Source organism: Cuculus canorus, chromosome 1 (assembly GCF_017976375.1).
Source record: "Cuculus canorus isolate bCucCan1 chromosome 1, bCucCan1.pri, whole genome shotgun sequence".
NCBI classification, from domain to species: Eukaryota; Metazoa; Chordata; class Aves; order Cuculiformes; family Cuculidae; genus Cuculus; species Cuculus canorus.
This window is the reverse complement of record NC_071401.1, coordinates 125,357,010-125,376,742: the sequence shown is the minus strand read 5'-3', so window position 1 is coordinate 125,376,742 and position 19,733 is coordinate 125,357,010. Positions and strand designations below refer to the sequence as shown.

At 52.3% G+C, this 19,733-nt stretch overlaps 1 protein-coding gene across 6 annotated transcripts; it reads left to right on the top strand.

The window, feature by feature from the left end:
• The first annotated feature begins 282 nt into the window (after nt 1–282).
• IFFO1 (intermediate filament family orphan 1) lies at nt 283–16,717 on the top strand. Of its 6 annotated transcripts, none has more exons than XR_008451556.1 (10): nt 286–1,016; nt 6,518–6,578; nt 6,665–6,760; nt 7,012–7,152; nt 8,098–8,282; nt 8,789–8,909; nt 9,610–9,702; nt 10,271–10,401; nt 11,005–11,199; nt 12,317–16,716. XR_008451556.1 is itself a non-coding variant. In XM_054076078.1 (9 exons), the coding sequence occupies exons 1-9, from the start codon at nt 373–375 to the stop codon at nt 11,105–11,107; spliced, it is 1,560 nt and encodes a 519-aa protein (XP_053932053.1). In that variant the 5' UTR covers nt 283–372; the 3' UTR covers nt 11,108–16,717. The 6 variants fall into 6 exon arrangements, 4 of the variants coding, with proteins under 4 accessions (XP_053932053.1, XP_053932044.1, XP_009565031.2 ...); XR_008451555.1 differs by having other exon boundaries at nt 11,005–11,629; nt 12,317–16,715; XM_054076078.1 differs by having other exon boundaries at nt 283–1,016; nt 8,789–8,897; nt 9,613–9,702; nt 11,005–16,717.
• Nucleotides 16,718–19,733: the final 3,016 nt, after the last annotated feature.

The following is a 19,733-nucleotide window of genomic DNA, read 5'->3' as shown; positions in this document are numbered from 1 at the left end:
ATTGGAGCCGCCTGTCCCCGCTCCCCCCCAGCTCCCCGTGTCTCCCTCGCCTCCCCCAAGCTCCGCATCCCACCCCGCCGGGGACCCGATTGGCCCCGGCTCCCCCCATCTCCTCTCCGCTCCCCATCGCGTCCCACCCCCGCCGAGGACCCGATTGGTGCCGGCTGCCCCCAGCTCCTCCCATCCCGCATCCTTCCTCGGCTCCCCCCAGCTCCGCGTCCCGCCCCCTCGGGGAGCGGATTGGCCCCGGCTGCCCCCCAGCTCCTCCCCGCTCCCCATCCCGCATCCCGCTGGGGCTCCTCCCACCTCCGCATCCCGCATCCCCCCCCCACACCCGGATTGGCGCGGGTCCCTGATCCCGGTCCCGCCGCCATGAACCCGCTGTTCGGTCCCAACCTGTTCCTGCTGCCTCCGGAGCAGCAGGGGCCGCCGGTGCCCGCGGAGCCTCCGGGACCTGAGCCACCGGCGCCCGCGGGTCCCTTCCCGGCGCCGCCCGCCGCCATGGCCCTGCGCAACGACCTGGGCTCCAACATCAGCGTCCTCAAGACGCTCAACCTGCGGTTCCGCTGCTTCCTGGCCAAGGTGCACGAGCTGGAGCGGCGCAACCGGCAGCTGGAGAAGCAGCTGCAGCAGGCGCTGGAGGACGGGGCGGGCGGGCGGGGACGGGGACCCCCGCGCCGCGACCAGGCGGTGCAGACCGGCTTCGTCGCCCCCATCCGCACCCTGGGGCTCGGCTTGGGGCTGGGGCTGAGCCCGAGCCGGGCGCTGGGCTCCCCGTCCCAGCCGTCTCCTTCCTTCCCCGCCGCTTCCCGCTTCGCTCCCGGCACCATCTGGTCCTTCTCGCAAGCCCGGCGGCTCGGGCCGGGGCCGGAGACCACCCTGGTGCAGGGGCCGGGGGTCTCCTGGGTGCACCCCGACGGCGTGGGGGTGCAGATCGACACCATCACCCCCGAGATCCGCGCCCTCTACAACGTCCTGGCCAAGGTGAAGAGGGAGCGCGACGAGTACAAGCGCAGGTGAGGAGGGGTCCCCGGGAACCGAGCATCCGTCGCCGGGGAGGGATGCAGGGTCCCTCGGGCAGGGGTAGAGAGCAGGGGGACAGAGCAGCCCTGGGAATGTGGGCTCCGGAAGACAGAGCAGCCCTGGGAATGTGGGCACCAGAGGGACAGAGCAGCCCTGGGAATGTGGGCACCAGAGGGACAGAGCACCCGTGGGAATGTGGGCACCGGGGGGACAGAGCAGCCCTGGGAATGTGGGCACCAGGGGGAAAGAGCACCCCTGGGAACGTGGGCACCAGGGGGAAAGAGCACCCCTGGGAACGTGGGCACCAGGGGGAAAGAGCACCCCTGGGAACGTGGGCACCAGAGGGACAGAGTAGCCCTGGGAATGTGGGCACCAGGGGGACAGAGCAGCCCTGGGAATGTGGGCATCAGGAGGACAGAGCACCCGTGGGAATGTGGGCACTGGGGGGACAGAGCAGCCCTGGGAATGTGGGCACAATGAGGAGCGGACAGGGGGACAGAGCATCCCTGGGAGTGGGGCACCAGAGGGACAGAGCATCCCTGAGAGCGCAGCGCCAGGGGGAGTGGGCAGGGGGGCACAGTCAGCCCTGGGAACGTGGTGCCAGGCAGCGTGAGATGGGATTTTAAGGCAGAAATGTGGACCCTGGAGAGCACTCCCCTATGCCTGGGTATCCTTCGTTTGCTTCCTGGTGTTTGAACCCTCTCGGGATGCTTGCCGCAATGTTTTCCATCTTAGCAACATGGTGTTAGAAATGTTTTTCCAAGTGAGGAGGAAATAACATGACTCCAGAAACTGGTGTTTTAAAGGGGAGGGGATCTGGGAATACAGGGGAAGGAGGAGCAGCCGGAAAGTGGGGAACTTGTATCACTTGAGCGGATTTACGTTGGAAAAGGCTGTTGGGAGCAGGAGGGCACTCTGGATATTATCATAGAATCATAGAATGATTTGGATTGGAAGAGATCTCTAAGATAATCCAGTTCCAACCCCCTTGCCCTGGGCAAGGATGACTTCCACTGGATCAGGTTGCTCAAAGCCTTATCCAACCTGGCCTTGAACTCCTCCAGGGATGGGGCAACCATAACTTCTCTGGGCAGAGGTGCCAAGGGGAGGTTCCAAGAAGCCCTTCAGCAGGGTGGTGGGCTTCCCAGAGTCCTTTCACTCCCCAGCCCTCTCCCAGCCAGTGCCTCAGCAGCAGCGGGCTGTGCGAGAGCACCCTGCTCCTCGGGGGCTTTCCTCCCCACCCAAAATAGCTGCGGCTTGGCATGTGCCTTGTAGAAGGGCGAAGCAGAATGCAAAGCTAATCTCTTGGCCGGTTCTTCTTTCCCATGTAGTGGCCACTGCTCTCACATCACGCTGGCGGCGCTTTTGTTTCAGGCCAGTTTCTGAGGCTGCTTCCAGATCTGCACGTAGGATGAGGTCAGGCACGGGGCTGGCATCGCTGGGGCAGGGCAGAGCGCAGGGTTGGATGAGGCCATCACTGGTGGCTGATGCCACTGAGCAACTGGGTTTTTTTTCAGAAGAAAAGTCACTTAATGATGCTTTAGAGGCAGTTAGAAAGTAAGTGATTATTTACCCAAAGGAGCGGAACTGGTATGCAGTACCCAAGGGAATGGTGCTGCTGACCTGTGCTTCACAGCCGTGGGCTCTGGTCAAGGCTGGGGATCCAAGATGACGCCTTATGGGTTTGGCTTTATAAGGCTTTGGCTGAACGGAATCCGATGCTCTGAAGGCACTGATCAAGGCACACGGAAAGGAAGAGTTGGCATCTCTTCTGTCCCACTGATTGCTGCATGTACCTAAGGCCTTTTATTATTAATTATTATTATTAAGGGGTTGGGCTCCTTCTCCAGGGGCTGGCAGCTCTTCTTGCCTTGCGTTTTCAGATGAGATAGTGCGGAGATGGAGCCACAGTTTTGTCCTGGGTATCTTGAGCCTCACCTGCTCAAAGTGGGTCAGCGAAAGTTGGATTTGTCAATGCTGTTGAAATGATGGGAGAAAGGAGGATGTTTTGGGGTTGTCCCACTCTGGTAAGCGGGCTTTGGAAAAGGCTGCAGGGGGGCTCACGGGAGGAGCGGGGCCACCAGGGACAGACAGGGAAGCACCAGGAGCTGCTGTGGGCTGGTGTTGGTGGGATCTATTTTTGGACTGTGTTACCAGGAGCTGGGGGAAAGCAGACCCCGCCCCCAGACCCTTTCCAACACCAGGAACTTCCTGAACGGGTGCAGCCCAGTCCCAAACAGGGAGGTGGGACAGGAGGATCCCGTTTCCAAACCCTTCCTGCTGAGGGCTGACAGTAATATCCCTTAGGAGCAGATAACTCCCTGCCATGGTGGGCTCTGATCTGCTGTGGGGATGTTGCAGCCAGTGTTGTCCTTTTGCCACTTGCCTGAGGGCAGAGACTGTTAACGCAAGACTTCACAGTTCTCTGATCCATGGCTTGGGTGCTTGGAATTGCCCTTCCTTCAGGGCAGCTTTGCCTCCGTGCACCCCATGGCACTCCAGAGCAGTGAAGCAGGAGGAGCTTCTCTCTGGATATGCAGGGCCTGAAATTCAAGTCTGGGATCTGGGAGAGGTGCAGGGGCAATAGGGAGAGGCGAGAAGAGATGCAGCATCAGGGGAGAGGCTGTCAGGAGCCACACTTGAGAGAAGCAGAGTGAGGCTAGGTAGCCTGGAGAGGCACGAAGTGTGCCTGCAGGTATCACACAGACCAGCTAGGTGCTGAGGATCTGAGTCTCATCAGGTTTGTGCTGTCTGCTACATCTGTGTTCCCAAGTAGTTTTAATCTTGGATGCTGCAAGGCCACGGTGGAGATGTGGAGTGAGTAGCATTGTGGCAGAACGTGCTAGAGTCACAGAATGGTTTGAGTTGGAAGGGACTTTTTAGGATCATCTAGCCCAACCCCCTGCCATGGGGTTTCACTAAATCAGGTTGCTCAAAGCCCTGACCTTGAATGTTTCCAATGATGGGGCATGCACAAGTTCCCTGGGCAACCTGTTGGGTCTCACCAACCTCATCATAACGAATTTCTCCACCATGTCCAATCTACATCCACCCTCTTTCAATTTAAAACCATTGCCCCTTAAGTCCCTCTCCATCTTTCTTGTAAGCCCCCATTCAGTACTGAAAGGCTGCCATAAAGTCTGTTGTGATTGCCCTCCACGGAGGTGCAGGGCGTTCACCATTACAATGAAACTCAAACATAGATCAAACATGGCCAGAGAGAGAAACGGGCAGCTTCAGGCCCGCCACGGAAGAGTGCCCTGCAGCACCAGCGTGCACTGACCTTAGGGTAAGGCACCTTTTGCAATGAACAGGACTTTTAAAGATGTCAGGGGTTGCTTATTTTGCTAAGTGGACTTCTTGAGGGGACACGCCTGGCCGGGAGTGGGGCTGTAGAGACAGCACTGCATATTGTCACATCCACAGCTTTGGGAGGGCTGTCCTGTAGCTGGCAAGGAGATAGCTGAGTCTATCTGCTGCTGGGACCCTCCTGCCCTTACTGCCTGCCTTCTCCTTTGGGCAAACTGCTGCCTGGCAGTGGTGCAGGAAGGATGCACATCTCCCCTTGGCATGCAACAGTGGCTGTGGGGTCGTATGGGGCAGCTTGGCTTCCAGGCAGCAGCGGCCGCCCGCCGTGCTGGGCTGCGGGTGCAGTGCTGCAGGGAAGTTATAATTAGGAGTGGTGCATTGCAGAAGGGAGCAGAGAAGAAGGAGCCAGGCAGGAGGCGAGCAGGAGAGAGGCTTGTAATGGATAGGCGTGCAGATTTGCCACTTGCTGGGCAAATAGCTGTTGCCTCCTGCCTTTAAACTGGCGTTTATCTGATCTGTGCTCATCTCCCACGGCACTGGTGTGAAATGAATTCTTCCAAGGATTTGCAGCTATGCTTTACTTCCCCAGTAAGTCTGTGCTATATAGAGACCCAGAGGGAGGCGGGGACTGTATAAGAGAGGAAGTGCCACACCGAGAAAGATGCTGAAAATATTTTCTTATGGTAGAAGGCGGTTTTTTCTCCCCGAGGAGGGAGGCCTTGTTTGAATGGTTCCCATATAAGGGCAATTCTATCTTTTAACTTTCTCCTTTCCTCTTTCTTTGAATCCCTCTTCCCCCAGAGGGATTGGAAACCCCTTTTGACTCCCCTTTTGTAGCTGCAGGATGGAGCCAACACAAATGTGAGGGACTGCACGCTTTCTCCTTGTTTAAGGAGCTGCGTTGCCAGCCTTAGGAGCTTAGAAATTCATAAGCTAGGACTTAGCTACATCATCAAGTTGTCCTGGTACTCTGAGATAACAAGCGTGAGGGCTTTTCATGTGCTTTCTGGTCTCCTAGGCTTTAGGATTTATTTTTCAGAGTTGGTGTGAGTAAGCAAGAGGAGAGATTCTTTTGTCATGTCCTCATTGCCTGTGTCAGTGCTTGCAAGCATTAAATGGAAACCAGAGATCACAGCACAAGGCAGAACCCAGCTGTGGTTGCTTTCCCAGAGAAATCCCGCTTTCTTAAGGAAATTTCCAGCCAGTAGCTGGGTAAGAATGCAGCAGCCCAGCTCCGTGCTGCACCGCAGGCTGTGCCAACCCATTTTGCTTTATGTGATAGTCATTTAGCAAAGAGCACTATAGCCTGGTGTCCTCCTGGCAGACCATGGACTGGGCCAACACTGCAGCATGGCTCAAGATGATGATCTCATAGCAGTGAAACATAATACAATAATTGCTAGGTATTTGTCTGTGTATAGCAAGGCTGGACACCTTTCAGCTTGGCTTTTTCGCAAAGCTGCAGAGCTGAATACAGTACCCATAAACTGTGATGTAAACTAAATACAGCATCACCATCCATAAACTGTGACAATCTATCCTACTTCCATGCAGGACAAGGCAATGTTTCTTAATCCAACCTGTTCCTCAGCAGTACAGCCAAGGAAACTTATACCCCTGCTTGGGTAGCATGGCCTGTCGTGAGACAGCCCTCTGCGTTGGTATAGGTGAAAGAGCAGTCCTTCATGGCTGCACATCATGGCCATTCATGGTGTAAGGTGGTCAGCATGGAGCATGGTTGTGGTGCAGGTGAGGGCAGCTCTGCAGTGTCTGCAAGCCCATTATTGAGTGTTGGAGCTGAACCTAATTTGCCCCAAGGTCAAGGGGCTTGGGGTCGGACAGAGAGGCTTGTAGGCTGCATGCAGCGCAGCTGCTCTATGAAGCTTGTGGTTGGTGTCCCCAGTTCCCCCTGTCACAGAGCAGGCAGCCATTGGCTAGACTGTGGTGAGGGCAGGGGAGAGCATGGTGGGGCGTAGTTTGTGGCTGCAGGGGCTGATGGGCGTTTGACAGCTGCTGTCGTGTGGAAACAAGTGGCGATGCATTCCTGGGCATGTTCTTCTTCCCACTCCAGTGCCATCGTCACCTCCTCTCAGATAGCTTTAGAGTGAGCAGCTGCTGCTCCTTCCTCTCTGGCAGCCGGTGAGGCGAGGCTGGTGGGATCTGACCAACACGTTTGTCTCCCTAGATGGGAAGAGGAGTACACGGTGCGTGTCCAGCTTCAGGACCAGGTGACTGAACTGCAGGAGGTGAGCATCACTGTCTTCTTCCTTCTCCTGCACCCCAGCTGCCCTGCGCTGATGCTGATTTGCACGTCTCCCTCTGCCTTGAGCAGGAAGCCCAGGAAGCTGAAGCCTGCCAGGAGGAGCTGGCCATGAAGGTGGAGCAGCTCAAGGCTGAGCTTGTTGTCTTCAAGGGACTGATGAGCAATGTGAGTCCCTAACCCCCCTCTGACCCCGCAGCAGTGTCCTACCCAAGTGGTGGGGCTGTGTAGAAAAGCAGTTCCTTGGTGGGGCAAATCCAGCACAGAGGTGGACTGGCAGGGTTGGTCCAGGATGTAGTGAGCAAAGTGGGGGTGTGGATGCAGTCCTGCAGCACAGCGGGAAACATTGTGGCTCCAATTCGTTTTTTTATTGACTAATATTCCTCCTTTGTCCCTTTCCTGTGGCACTGTGGGTCCAGAACATCACGGAGCTGGACACCAAGATCCAGGAGAAGGCCATGAAGGTGGACATGGACATCTGCCGACGCATTGACATCACTGCCAAGCTGTGTGATGTGGCGCAGCAGCGAAACTGCGAGGACATGATCAAGATGTTTCAGGTGAGAATTGTCTGCTGCTGCCCCAGGCTCAGCTGACAGCTCTGGGGAGGAGAGTATCTGAAGGAGGTAGAAGAGATCACACCAGCCCCCTGCCAAGGGAGATGCTTGGTCACCCTCTCCCTTGCTCTTTGTGGTCCCCTGCTTTCTGTCTTTCTTGGGTGGGCCTGGCAAAAGGGCACGGAGAGGAGGTGGAAGGCTCCAGATGTTGCTTTGTGCATCAAGAGTCCCCTCAGTCTCTTGCTGATCTGTTGTGTTTGGTCTGGGGACCCCACAGTGGTAGGGAAGCAGCTGCAGGAGGGAGATGAGTTGCTTGAGTGTCTGTCTCTAATTCCATCTCTCTCCTTCCCCTTCCCCTCTCCGTCATCTTCTCTCTGTCTCTCTTCTGTGTCTCTGTCTCTCTCTCTCTTCTCTTTCTGGATGTTGCTGCCTTTCTGTCTTGCTCTCTTTGTCCCCACAGAAGCAACTGGTTAGTTCCATTCAGTTGAGAAAGTGTACAAATTTTATATTTTCTGTATATAAGGACTGTAAATATTGACATATTTCACCTTTTTCAGACTGTCTCTTTTTTCCTGTTTCTGTCGCTGTGTTTCCTTGTCTCTGGACTGGGGTGGCGGGCGATTTGAGTTTTTCTGTAGTAAAACCGCATTGTTTTTTCTCATCGGATTCATAGATTCCATCTTTAGTTGCTTAGTTTTAATTTTAGAAAATGCTAAAACCATGTTTTATCCATTGCACCATCTTTAACCTGATCATAATGAGCCCATCTCTCTCTCTCTCTCTCTCTCTCTCTCACTCTCACTTTTCTTTCTTCCTTTCTTCCTTTCTTTCTCTCTCTCTTTCTCTCTTTCTCTCTTTCCCTTCCTTTCTGTCCCTCCACCATTCCTTTCCCCTCCATCTCCTCCCAACTACCTACTCCCAACCTCGGACCCGGCCTCGTTTCTGTAGTCTCTGCACTTGTCTCCCGTTAAGGTCCCAGCCTCGGTGGGGCGGAAGCGGGAGCGGAAGCAGGTCAGCGATGAAGACACCTCACTGTCGGAGAGCGATGCCTCTCGAAAACCTGAAGAGGAAGAGGAGGATGAGACCACGGCCATGAGTATCAATGAGGAAATGCAGAGGATGCTGAACCAGCTGTGAGTGTGGCCCAGCCCAGTGCCGACTCACTTGCCATCACTCCAAACCTCTGCTGCTGGCTTCGAGTGAGGCTCTGGCCCCAGGCTCCCTGCCAGTGCCCAGGTTGGGGATGGCAGCGGCAGGCTACAGCTCCCCTTCCTGCTGTACAGTGAGGCGGGAGGCGCTACAAGAAGGTGCTTTTGCCCTACGCTGTGTCGCAGTGGGGCTGCCCCCCAGGAGACCTGAGCCCACCCATGCTGTGGGTAGGAGCTGATCCTTCTCGTCTCCTCTCACCTGCCATCCCACCTTTCAGGAGTCCCTGCCTGAATTTGCCAGGGCTGCTGATCCTAAAGCCAGCCCCTTTCCTGCCAGCTGTTGGGTTTGGGCACACTTGAGCTCACCCTGGCCAGACTTCCAAGAGTGGCAGCGCTGCCTGCCAGGAGGGGCAAGGCTTTTGCCACCGATGTGGCCCCCTACCTGCTGTGGTTTTCCTCCTGTGTGCTGATGTGCTGTTCTCTTGCCCCAGGAGGGAGTATGACTTTGAGGATGACTGTGACAGCCTCACGTGGGAGGAGACGGAAGAAACACTGCTCCTCTGGGAAGACTTCTCTGGATACGCCATTGCAGCCGCAGAGGTGCAGGGGGAGGTAACGGTGGTGTTAGGTCTCCTTGGGGATCCAGCTCTGGGTTGGAACACTTGGTCCTGCCGGAGCCTGAGAAGGTGCTCCCTCCAAGACCAGACTTCAGCCGCTCCATCCCTTGCAGGCCTGTACAGATGCTTTCTCACCACACCCCATCTCCTCTACATGAATACATTATGGCATTCTTATGAAGGTCTCCTTGTTAGACAGAGCAGGGACCTGTAGTCTGAAAGATGTGCTGGGGACAACGCCCACACATGCAGGGATAGCTGCAACCCTCCCAGAACAGAGGACCTCTTCTGGCTGGGTCAGGCTCTGCTGGTCCCTTGCCTGAGCTCTCCAGCCCACCTGCCCACTGTGCAGCAGCGCTGCCCAAACAGAGGCTTCAGTATCTGGCCACAGCCCTCACCATCCCACATCTTTAGCCTCTGGCAGTGCCGTGGGAATATGTCACACTTGCAGATGGTCCGTGCTCTCTGTGCGTTGCGAGGCTTGGTCCAGGCTGACGTGCTCACTGCCTGATTTGGGGAGTCCTAGGTCTCTTTACCCCATGTTGGCAAGACTGACTCGTGCGTTATTTATACTACATTGCTCATGTTTCTTCCTCTTTTCCCTGTGTTGCCAGTGATTTCTCTCTCTCTTGCCTTTGGTTCCTCATGTTGGATGTCTCCCTGCCTCTAAACATACCGTCTGCTCTCCCCAACAGCAGGATGACAGCCTGGAGAAGGTGATCAAGGACACAGAGTCACTGTTCAAGAGCCGTGAGAAGGAATACCAGGAAACCATCGACCAAATAGAGGTGGGAGGAGAAGGAGGAGGAAGAGGGGAGGACATGGCACAGAAGGGCGTGAAATAATGGAGTGGGTCCCCAAGGGAGGGAGACACCATGCTGGAGCAGGTAGCTGCTAATAGAGGCAGCAGCCTCAGGTCATAGGATGTTTTGGGTCAGAAGGGACCTAAAAGATCATCTCCAGTTCCAACCCCCCTGCCATGGGCAGGGACACCTCCCACTGGATCAAGTTGCTTAAAGCCTCATCCAACCTGGCCTTGAACACCTCCAGGGATGGGGCAGCCACAGCTTCTCTCGGCAACCTGTTCCAGTGCCTCACCACCCTCACAGGAAAACATTTCTTCCTAATATCTAATCTGAATTTCCCCTCTTTCATCTTAAAACTATTCCCCATCATCCTATCCCTGCACTTGCTGATACAGAGCCGCTCCCCAGCTTTCCCGTAGTCCCCTTTAAGTACTGGAAGTCTGCTATAAGGTCTCCCTGGACGTCTGGAGATGTCCAGGGCCTGGCCATGCCCCCTGCCCTGCACTGCACCGTGCCCTGGGCTCATCTATGCACTCTTTCTCTTGAGCAGCTGGAGCTGGCCACGGCAAAGAACGACATGAATCGGCACCTGCACGAGTACATGGAAATGTGCAGCATGAAGCGAGGCTTGGACGTGCAGATGGAGACTTGCCGACGGCTCATCACCCAGTCTGGGGACAGGTGAGCGTGACCAGGATACCTATGCTCTGGGCAAGGACTGGACCCAGGGTTGTGGTGAGTGGGATCTGAAACACAGGGTGGGTATTCCTGCCCCACCTTGCTGTGGCGTAGAGAGAAGGCAGTTCCCAGAGACTGTTGGACTCATGGTGACCAGCTAAGGGCATGGTGCCACCTCAGTAGGAGGTGGTCTGCATCCAGGTGTCCATTTTGATAGGTGAAGCCAAACACCCCTGGTGGGGAGAGGACCTATTGTGCAGGGACACTGTACAGGAACCCTGAGGTGTGTGAAGCCAGGGTGGCTCCAGGCTGGGGACCCATGGTGGGCTTTCACTCTTTGACCTCTAGACTCACATGCTGTGGCAGGATCCTGAGCAGGCTTCTCAGGCATCTCCTGCAGCCCTGCTTCATGCTCTGCACCTCTTGGCTGGTGTCCTCTGGGACACCCCCGCCAGCACCCAAGGATTCCTGCAGACCCATGCATGCCCCAGGGGAGTGAGAAGCGCACTTTAGCTTCTCTCCTCCTGCCACCTACCCACACCAGGCTTGGTCCTTTCCCTCCTCCTCGGTGGTGCTGTGACGGCTACTCTTTACTCTTCTCTGCAGAAAGTCTCCTGCCTTCACCCCAGCCTCCAACAGTGAGTCGGCCCCAAACGAGGAGAGCGAGGAGTCTGACCGTGACCCCCCTAGTGACGCTTCCATCAGATAATGAGGGGAGGCTGTGCTCCCTCGGAACCCCTTCCTGGCATAGGGGTGCCTGAGCCACGCCTGGGAAAGACTGTCAGAGACGTGGAGTCGCTGGTAAATGTCTGTCATCCAGGCTCACTCCTGTTTAGGGGTGCTTGGCAGATCCCACCCCCCCCTGCCACCGGACACCTTGCAAATGGGAATAGCTAGATAGACTTGAGGGCCCTCACCTGGGCTGCTCAGCCTCCAGCCCCTTCTCTATTCCCTTCCCTGCTTTGGTTAAACCACGGGTCAGGCAGGGAGGCTCCAAACCTGCCATGGCAGCGTTCTCCAGGACCTGTCCCCAGACCCATCTCCTCTGGCCTCCGGCCTGGTACGCTTGACCTGCCTCCTGCCCTCCCTATGCCACATGGAGCCGAATGAGAGCCGTACCTCCCTGCAAACTGGACCTGACACTGGTGCCAACTGGACCGAGTCCGGAACTGTCTCCGTCCTTGCTGCTGGCTGGGCGCCTGGCAGCCCGAGCACCCCCAACTCCTCTAGGGTGAGGACCGAGTCCTGCTCACTGTGCACTTTGCTTTGCCGCACGTCAGTGGCGCGCTCGCGTCTGTGTTCCGAGGGTGAGGGATCATTAAATGGGACAGTTGCCTTTTCTACAGCTTTGCCAGGTGTGGGCTCTCCCTGCGCTGCCGCGGACACTGCACAGCTCAATGCAGGGGGTTGTCCTCCACTGCACTCCCAACCCCACGTCAGTGGGGGCCTCTCATGTGACACTCTCGCCCCTTGGATGTGCCATATGGGGCTGGCAGATGGGATGTGGCAAGATGCCTGTTCTGGGAGGCACTGGTCTTTGACAGACTGTGTGTAGCTGCGTGGTCTGCCTTATTCTTAACCTTGGAGCATCATTAATGCTGAGGCTGAGAGATTGGAAACGTCTCATCATTGGAAAACAGAGCTGAATGTGACTCGCACCTTGCAGACCTTCCTCTCTGAGAGCCTGGTTTCCTCTGCCACATCAGGTTTTTACGAGGCCATCCCAGAGCACTTTCTTGCCTGCCCCCAGTCCCACATCCGACCTTGCCGTAACTGCCGTGGGCATTGCCTTGACCCACCATCTCTTGTAGCATTTCCCTGGGTGGCCACCACACATGCCTCTGTAGTGACAGGTTGCCGGGGCCCCACAGGGTGGCAGGAGGGGGTGAGCAGCCTGCTGAGAAGCAGTGTTTTGCAGGGCCGTCTGCTGAGCGATGGACCCAGGCTGCACAGCCAAGGCAGGTGAAGCTCCAGAGAAAAACGCTTCTCACAAAAGTTACGGAAAGGAGGAGAAAGTAGATGGCAGTAGAGTTTTTGGATCATCTCTAACGTTAGGTAAGGTAGATGAAATGGGGCCTGGGGGCTTCTCTCTGTAGGTTTGGCTTGGGTAGCTAACGCTGTTGTGCATTTGAGCTATGCGCACTGGTGCATCCACACAATGCAATGCAGAGGGTCGGCGTTTGGGCAAGGCGTCCTGTGCCTGTGGGACGTGTTAAGGCATGTGTTGGCATTTCAGTGTAGGAGGTGAAGCCCTGCAAAGAGCAGCAGAAGTTAGCAACAGAGGAAACCTCCAGGCCAGGGTGCAGCTGGGGCATTGTTGCTGGCGCAGGGAAACTGCAGTTTGTGAGCCAATGGTCTGGTCTAGCTGGGCTCCGTCTTGCGAGTGCCACCTTTGCCTCTCACGAGGAAGCTGGGAGAGTGTTTGACGGGAGGCAGAAAGCGGGGTTGTGCCTCGGTGCCTGCCTGGAGACAGGGCCTTCACCGTGGCCTTACCTCCTTGCCTGACTGTTTCTTTCCCTCTTCCCTTATTTATTATTCTTCCTAAAAGAGCTGAAGCCAAAGGAAATACTTTACTCTGGGCTTTTTCTTTCTAGTCATCGTGCCTCACACACAGTAGCTTAAGGATCGCTTTCTATCCTGCCTGGAGGTTCTTCTGCTTAATGCAAATCCCCTTTCCCATACATTTCTTGGCAGCATTTTCTGCCCTTTCTGTGCTGCGGAGATCTCTGTGAGCACCCAGCTAAGTCTGGCTTCCCCCACGTGTGGTCGATGACACGTGTATCTTGGCCTCTTGGTACTGCTTAGGAAACCCACAGGACTGTAGAGCATATAGGCTGAGAAATTCTAAGCATGAAGCACAGAAGGACCAACGTCTCTGCCTTGATCAGTTGTTGCCCAGAGAAGCAGCTGGTGCTGCCAGACCAGGGCACGTGGGGACCCCAGTCCTACACTGCTTGTCAGAACTTAATTTGCAGTGAAACTGAGATTTCCCTTACCCAGGAGTGCAAGATGCTGTTCTCTCTGAAGAGAACAGTCTCCATTCCTCAGCTGGTGTGATAGCCCATGAGCAGGACACACAACACCAATCTTTTGCCTCAGCAATTTCTCAGCACGAGAGGTGCAGCCCAAGACCTCCAGTGGCAGCCAAACCATCTCCCCTGCATCTGCTGATCCATCAGTGGTGACCCCACATCTTTGATGATGGATATGAGGAGATGTGGACCTTCCATTTATTTAACTTTTCTCTGTGGGCTATCCCCCATTCCTTGGGGATTATCTATCCTGCTTTTCCACAATGAGCCCTGCTGGGAACTGTTGTGTCTAGGAACTGTTCAGTGCTGTGTTGCTTGTTGCTTCCCTAATCTCATCCCTTTCCCAGGACACCAGGCAGCAGCTGCTCCAGAAGCAATACTAAAAGAAATTGTCTAGCAAAGACACAGATCTTGGCTGCTTGATCTTTTGAACACCCGCTGGGCTGTGTTCATCTCTCAGGGAATTATCATGTATCTCACTTGCCCCAGCCCATTCAAAAATCTCTGTTTGGCCTAAACTTTCCCAAAGTCTTGGTTGCAGGGGCAGCTTGGCTCTGAATGGAGGGGGGGCTTTTCCTGTTCTTGAAGAGATGATGAGTTGAGGAAAGGAACTTTGGAAGAACAGGTCAGTTACTCTTTCTAGCTGACCATGCTAACCATGTGAGCATGTTGCAGCTGAGGCTGGTGTGGTCCTCAGTGCACTAGAGCATACCTTGGCATGTTCTGTCTTGCTTGGTGTCCGTGGGAATGTTTTATTTCTTAAGTACAGTCCAAACACAGGTATGTCTTATGGAATGGGGTATCAAGGCAAGATGCATCTGGGCAGTCCCTCTGTCAGCATCCATCTCGGGACTCTTCAGATGTGGCTGCTCTCTGGTCACCTGCACGAACTTCTGTCTAAGACCATCCTCTTAAGATCGTATCTCTCTGGATTGGACCTCAGTGAGGTCCTCCCATTGAATATACAGGCAGGCTGGTTTAGCTTCCCCACCAAGTCCATCTTGGTGGAGATTTACTTGGTCAGTCTGAGAACATGCTACTGATAAGCTCTGGCTTCCCACTCCCCAGCATTTGGACTGTTGTGTCTAGGTGAGGCCAGGCACAACTTTTATATCAGCTGTGGGAGTGGCACAAAGCCCCTCCCTTGCAGTAAGAGACATGAATGGGTCCAGTTGTCAGCATCCTGCCTCCATGAGGTGCTGAAGGACACGAGCAGCCTTTGAGCTGGGGTGAGCGAGGTTCTCCCTGCTCCCTGTGCTGACATAAGCCACCTGGCAAGGGTCTGCAGCAGATGGTGCCAAGCATTTTGCATAAGTGAGCCCTGACTCCCTGCTGGCTGCATTTCTGATCTCGTGGCATGCAGAGTGGCCTCCCCTGCCCCTTCCACGGTGAAGCTCCCTAGGACTCATGTGAAAGATGAGTGCTCATCCTCAGACCCTATCTGCCAAGATAACTCTATCCTAGGCCCACTGAACTTCTTGATGAAGACTACCAGATTTTCCCACAGAGAGGATAGGGAGCATCACCATCCTTGCACCTCACTACATGGATGTGGGATGTTCTTACTGGCTCTAGAAGAGAGTTCGGTACACCTAACTACTGAATAGCCCAGATATTCCTCCTGTGTTAAGCAATCCCACTTTCTTCCTTTACTTCTCCCGGGTTTGCATCTGTTTATTGCTTTCTCAAGTACCTGTGGCACAGAGTGTTCCAGAACTTGTGTGTAGTGATCAAGTATGTTAAATATTCTGGTTATGGGTCAGAAACCTCCTTTCTAGAGGAGAGGTCAGAATTAATGCAGAACACAGTGGAGTGCTGTCTTCTTCGGGATGCACCTGGATGATGCACGGACAGGCTCCTCCAAACATCTTGCAAGCCCCTACGCATGGTAATTCATGCCAAGAGTGATAGTAAGACAGCATAGAGAACTGGATGGGCTCCAGGCAGCTTTCGGGAAGCCCAGTCACCACTGAAAATTTTCCACTGGATGTATGAGACTGTGAGAAGCGTTTTAGATGTGATGTTTCTAAATGTTTGGGCCGGTTTCTCTTGGGACGGGAGTGTAGGATGCCGTACGTCCTCTGGCAGAGGGCGGTATAGATCTCATAGCTCTTACAGCTGCTCCCCAAGCTGAGAAGGTACTAAGGCAGGACTGTAGAAGAGGAGCTCATGGGGTCACTAAAAGACGTCACGATCAACTTGAACCAATACCACAACAGATGGGAAGAGGCAGCATTTTCACCTTCCACGGCAGACCATGTCTGGGCAAGCTGCAAGAGAAAACAGAAGTTCTTAGGGTAGGAAGAAATGTGTAATTGACATTTTTAATGTCCATGGCCACATTGTAGGACTGCTAGCTCACCATGTTGGTAAAGGTGAAATAGGCAAGAGCAATCGTGAATTGAGGTTGCAAGCTGTGCTAAAAAATCACATTCACTTTAAAACTAAGAGCAAAACAACATGATCTAAGACACAGTTTTGTCAAGGGTCTTTTGTATACTCCTGAATCACCAAACAAAAGACAGTGATTTATTTCTTAACTACCTCTGTTTTGTGTGAAAATGAAAATTAATGTTGTCATGGGAGGCTTTGGCTGGGGATACTGAAGAGTGTGCTGTGCCGTGGAGAGTTTCTCATCAACTTACAAGTGATGGCATGCCCAAGTAAGGCAATGATTTCAGATGTCCCTATGACAGATAAAGACTGGGTTAGGATTCATGCTTGCTTCTAAAGACTTGATCAACTGAGAAAAATCAAGGTATCAACCAGGACAAAAGTGTTGTAACGGAGAAGCACATGGTGTTATATAGCCTTTTCTTACAGTGATGTTGTTTAGGGGAAGTGTTAAAAAAGTATGATTAAGTGGGAGATGTGGGAAAACTCTCTTATATCCAAAGTTATTAAAAAAGCTGTGATTTAGTGAGAAGATAGCTTTCAGTTAACTGCTTCCTTGAGTAAGTGGCCATGTGACAACAGTACTTAGAAATAAGAAGAACTAATAAAAATAATAATAAAGCCTAACCTTAATTAATAGCAATAAATCTTGTAAACAACTACAGTGACTGTGGGTGGGAGAAGACAATTAGAGGGACAACAAAATAATTCAGCTGTATAAAAAAGGTCTTCGGTTACTCACGTCACGTCAAGAAAAAGATAACCGTAGATGGATGTCTACGGACACTAACAAGTTGTTGTAGTTATATTTAAAGAAAAAATCAATCCTAGCAGTAATATAAACCTTTTATTGACTGAAACTGGAAAAAAAAACCCATCTAAATGATGCAAAATAGGAGACGTACTCACCAGAGCAGAGTGTGGTCAGAGAGGAATGATGAAGCACTTTCCAGGCCACTAGCAATTAAGGAGTATCCTTGACAGGATCTTCTCAGAATAAACCACTTCTGCATTTCCAGGCACAGATGATCTAGAGCACTCTGGCTTAGAGAGGTGCTGTAGTGGTGAAGAAGCGCTGCACAAAGCCTGAGGCTGCGTGAGAGGAATGGAGTGAGTGATGCTGGGAAAGGCAAGCACAGCGCTGCAGCTGCATTCCTGTAAAGGGTGTTTTGCAAAGCACTTTTTCATCACCATCCAGTGATGAAAAAGCATTGGCTGCTGAAATCCACGGTGTGCTGATGTTGACTTTTAAATGTGTTGGGGAAGGCAACCAAGCCTGGGTGGGTGGGTGAACAAATGACGTCAGCAATTAGTCCGACAGGCCACATACAAAAACCAATAAGAAACCAGAGAAGGGGAGGAGGAATCATGAAGGAGTGGAAAAAAATCCACACACATATACAGAGGGACAAGGAATTGACACATAAAACTGATACCTTTTCTTTTTTGATAGGTAGAAATGATATAGACTCTCAAAAGAGACAAATATCTCAGTCAAAAATGCCAAGGCATTAAAATATATTTTTAGCTAGAGTCAAAACATAGGTTCTGTTGCCATGCATAGCCAATACCTAAACTATACATAGATACATCTAAGAGCAAGAAGTACTAGTGACTGACTATTGCCAGGACAACAGGAGGGCTGGAAAGACTTAGGGAGCAGGGCTCACTAGTTCTCGGCCAGACACTGAAGCCGATAGTATCTTTAAACATCTTTTAATCCCCATGTGACATTGGCGTGCTTTGTCCTGCTTTGCACCACATGTTGGAGCAGATGGAGCAAAGGCTCCTAATCATGATTCCAGCCTGGAGAAAAATATTTTAAGAGTGAAAAATTTAGTTATTTTTCCCCTTAAAAAAAAAAAAAAAAAAGTGTATTTTTTTTGCCTAGTGCCTAAAATCACTTCATAATGATGGTCTAGACAGCAGTCTAGTCAGACGGAGAAAGGCGTACTAGAAATCTGAGGAACTAGAGACAGTGTGCATTCGGTGCCTGCTCGGGGTTCAAGTATCTAAACCAGTCCCCAACTTGGTAACTAAAAAAACTGGTGATTATAGGATTATTAAACACCTGCCTTTTCAGATCTTATGCAGCAAAGTATAACCCAGTACTACTGTTCCTCCTAGGAACATTTAATTGAGAATAACTCCCTCAGGAAGATAACGCTTCTATAGTAAGAAGGGAGTTAGCTGTCCTGTAGTAAGAAATTACGTTCAAAAGTAACAAATTACTTGGATTTGCAGCATGATTGCCCAAAAGTAGACAGCTTCTTTTTGATGAAATGCGTGCTTCCTCTGCGTACTCCCCGTGCCACGGGGGTATTTGCATACCCCGAGTGCAAGTCATGAACCTGCATTTTGTCAATGGCATCCGTTACAAAAGCACCCAGAACATTATCGTTTAATATGTTTGCCCTGTACAACTGTCCAACACGTGCCTTGCCTCATAGTCTTTTCTGTCAGAGACCTGTATCTCCTCTTCCTTGCACAGATGTTATCAATTGCTTTGCTTAAAAGCTCATTTACTTCAGAAGCGGACAGAATATGTTTTAAATGTCCGAGGCTTTTTTTTTTTGTTGTGCTTATGTAGCCACTCTTCTGCTACATTTTTGGTATGACTCTTCAAGGAAGCTTAATTAGTTTCCCCATCGGCTCAAGATGATTTTCCACTACCTGGCATCATCATTAATGCTGATGTTTCATGCTGGCATCTTGAGAAGAAGGTGGCCTGAGGACAACTAGCCATTTCTTGGGGGAATAACTCACTTGTAGCAGGGTGTGCCTTGGGTCTGCAAGAGAGCTTTGTCAGCACAGCCCTGCAAAGGAGTAAATCCATATCTCAGGCGCGTAACCTCTTCCATGATGGCTCTGGCCAGCCAAGGAAGGCAGAATCAAGTCTTTGGCCAGGATCAGTGTCTTTCCATACCTTCCCCTTCCAAAGCACTCATAAAGCAGTGTGAATTCTGGCTTACCACAGGTGCTTTTAGAGCCAGTTTGTTGTAGCAGAGTGGCACAATCACTTTTAGCTCCTTTGCAGAACAGGAGTCTCTTTATGCACGAGTCTCTTTATGCCTTCCCTAACCAAGCATTTATATCAGTTTTCCTTATAAATGCTTTGAGAAAACCTAGCGCTCCCCTGCTACTTAGGAGAAACTCTTGCCCAGAGAAGCAGCTGCTACAGCAGATCTCCCATCTTTATCCCAATGTCATGCACAGTCATATATGGAAATTTTTCAAATTGACAAAGAAAATACATATTTTTAGGGCAGAGCTGCAATTCTTGGACAGGCTGGCTGCCGAGCTAGCTTTTCCATCTGTCCGAAGGGGCCTTGCTGTGGTGCCATCTGCAGGCACGGTGTCTGGATGCAAAATGAGGATTTAGGAGGAGCTGTACTTTTTCAGGAGCTCAGATGAGAGCGGAAACCAAGCCCTCGAGCTGGTTCAAAGGCTGCACAACTTATTTGCCTCACTGGCTCTCCCTGTTTCCACACAAGAGCAACCCTGTTTTAGATTGGGCGATTCCTGGCTTGCCTCACCGAGACCATTTTCCCAAGAATTTCAAGCAAGCTCATAAACCAGTTGAAGTAGTATTTTAAAAACACAGTGAACCTTTATCTGAGACATTCCTAGCAACTGCTGGTGTGAGAGTGCATACTCTTCCTCCATGCCACTCCCCAGCTTGTGTGAATTCACTCATTCCCACAGCCATTTGATCTCAGGTTGGATGGGGCTCACTCTTGTTAACTGAGAGTCCTTTGCTCTAAGTGAATTTTCAGGCAGCCTTATCTTGCTCAGGAAACATAAGGCTTTTGAGAGGAAAAAAAAAAAAAAAGTGACTCAGTGTAGTGATTCGACTTTAAACCCAGTTCCAAATATCTTTTGTTTCACATGGGAAAATCAGACATCCCC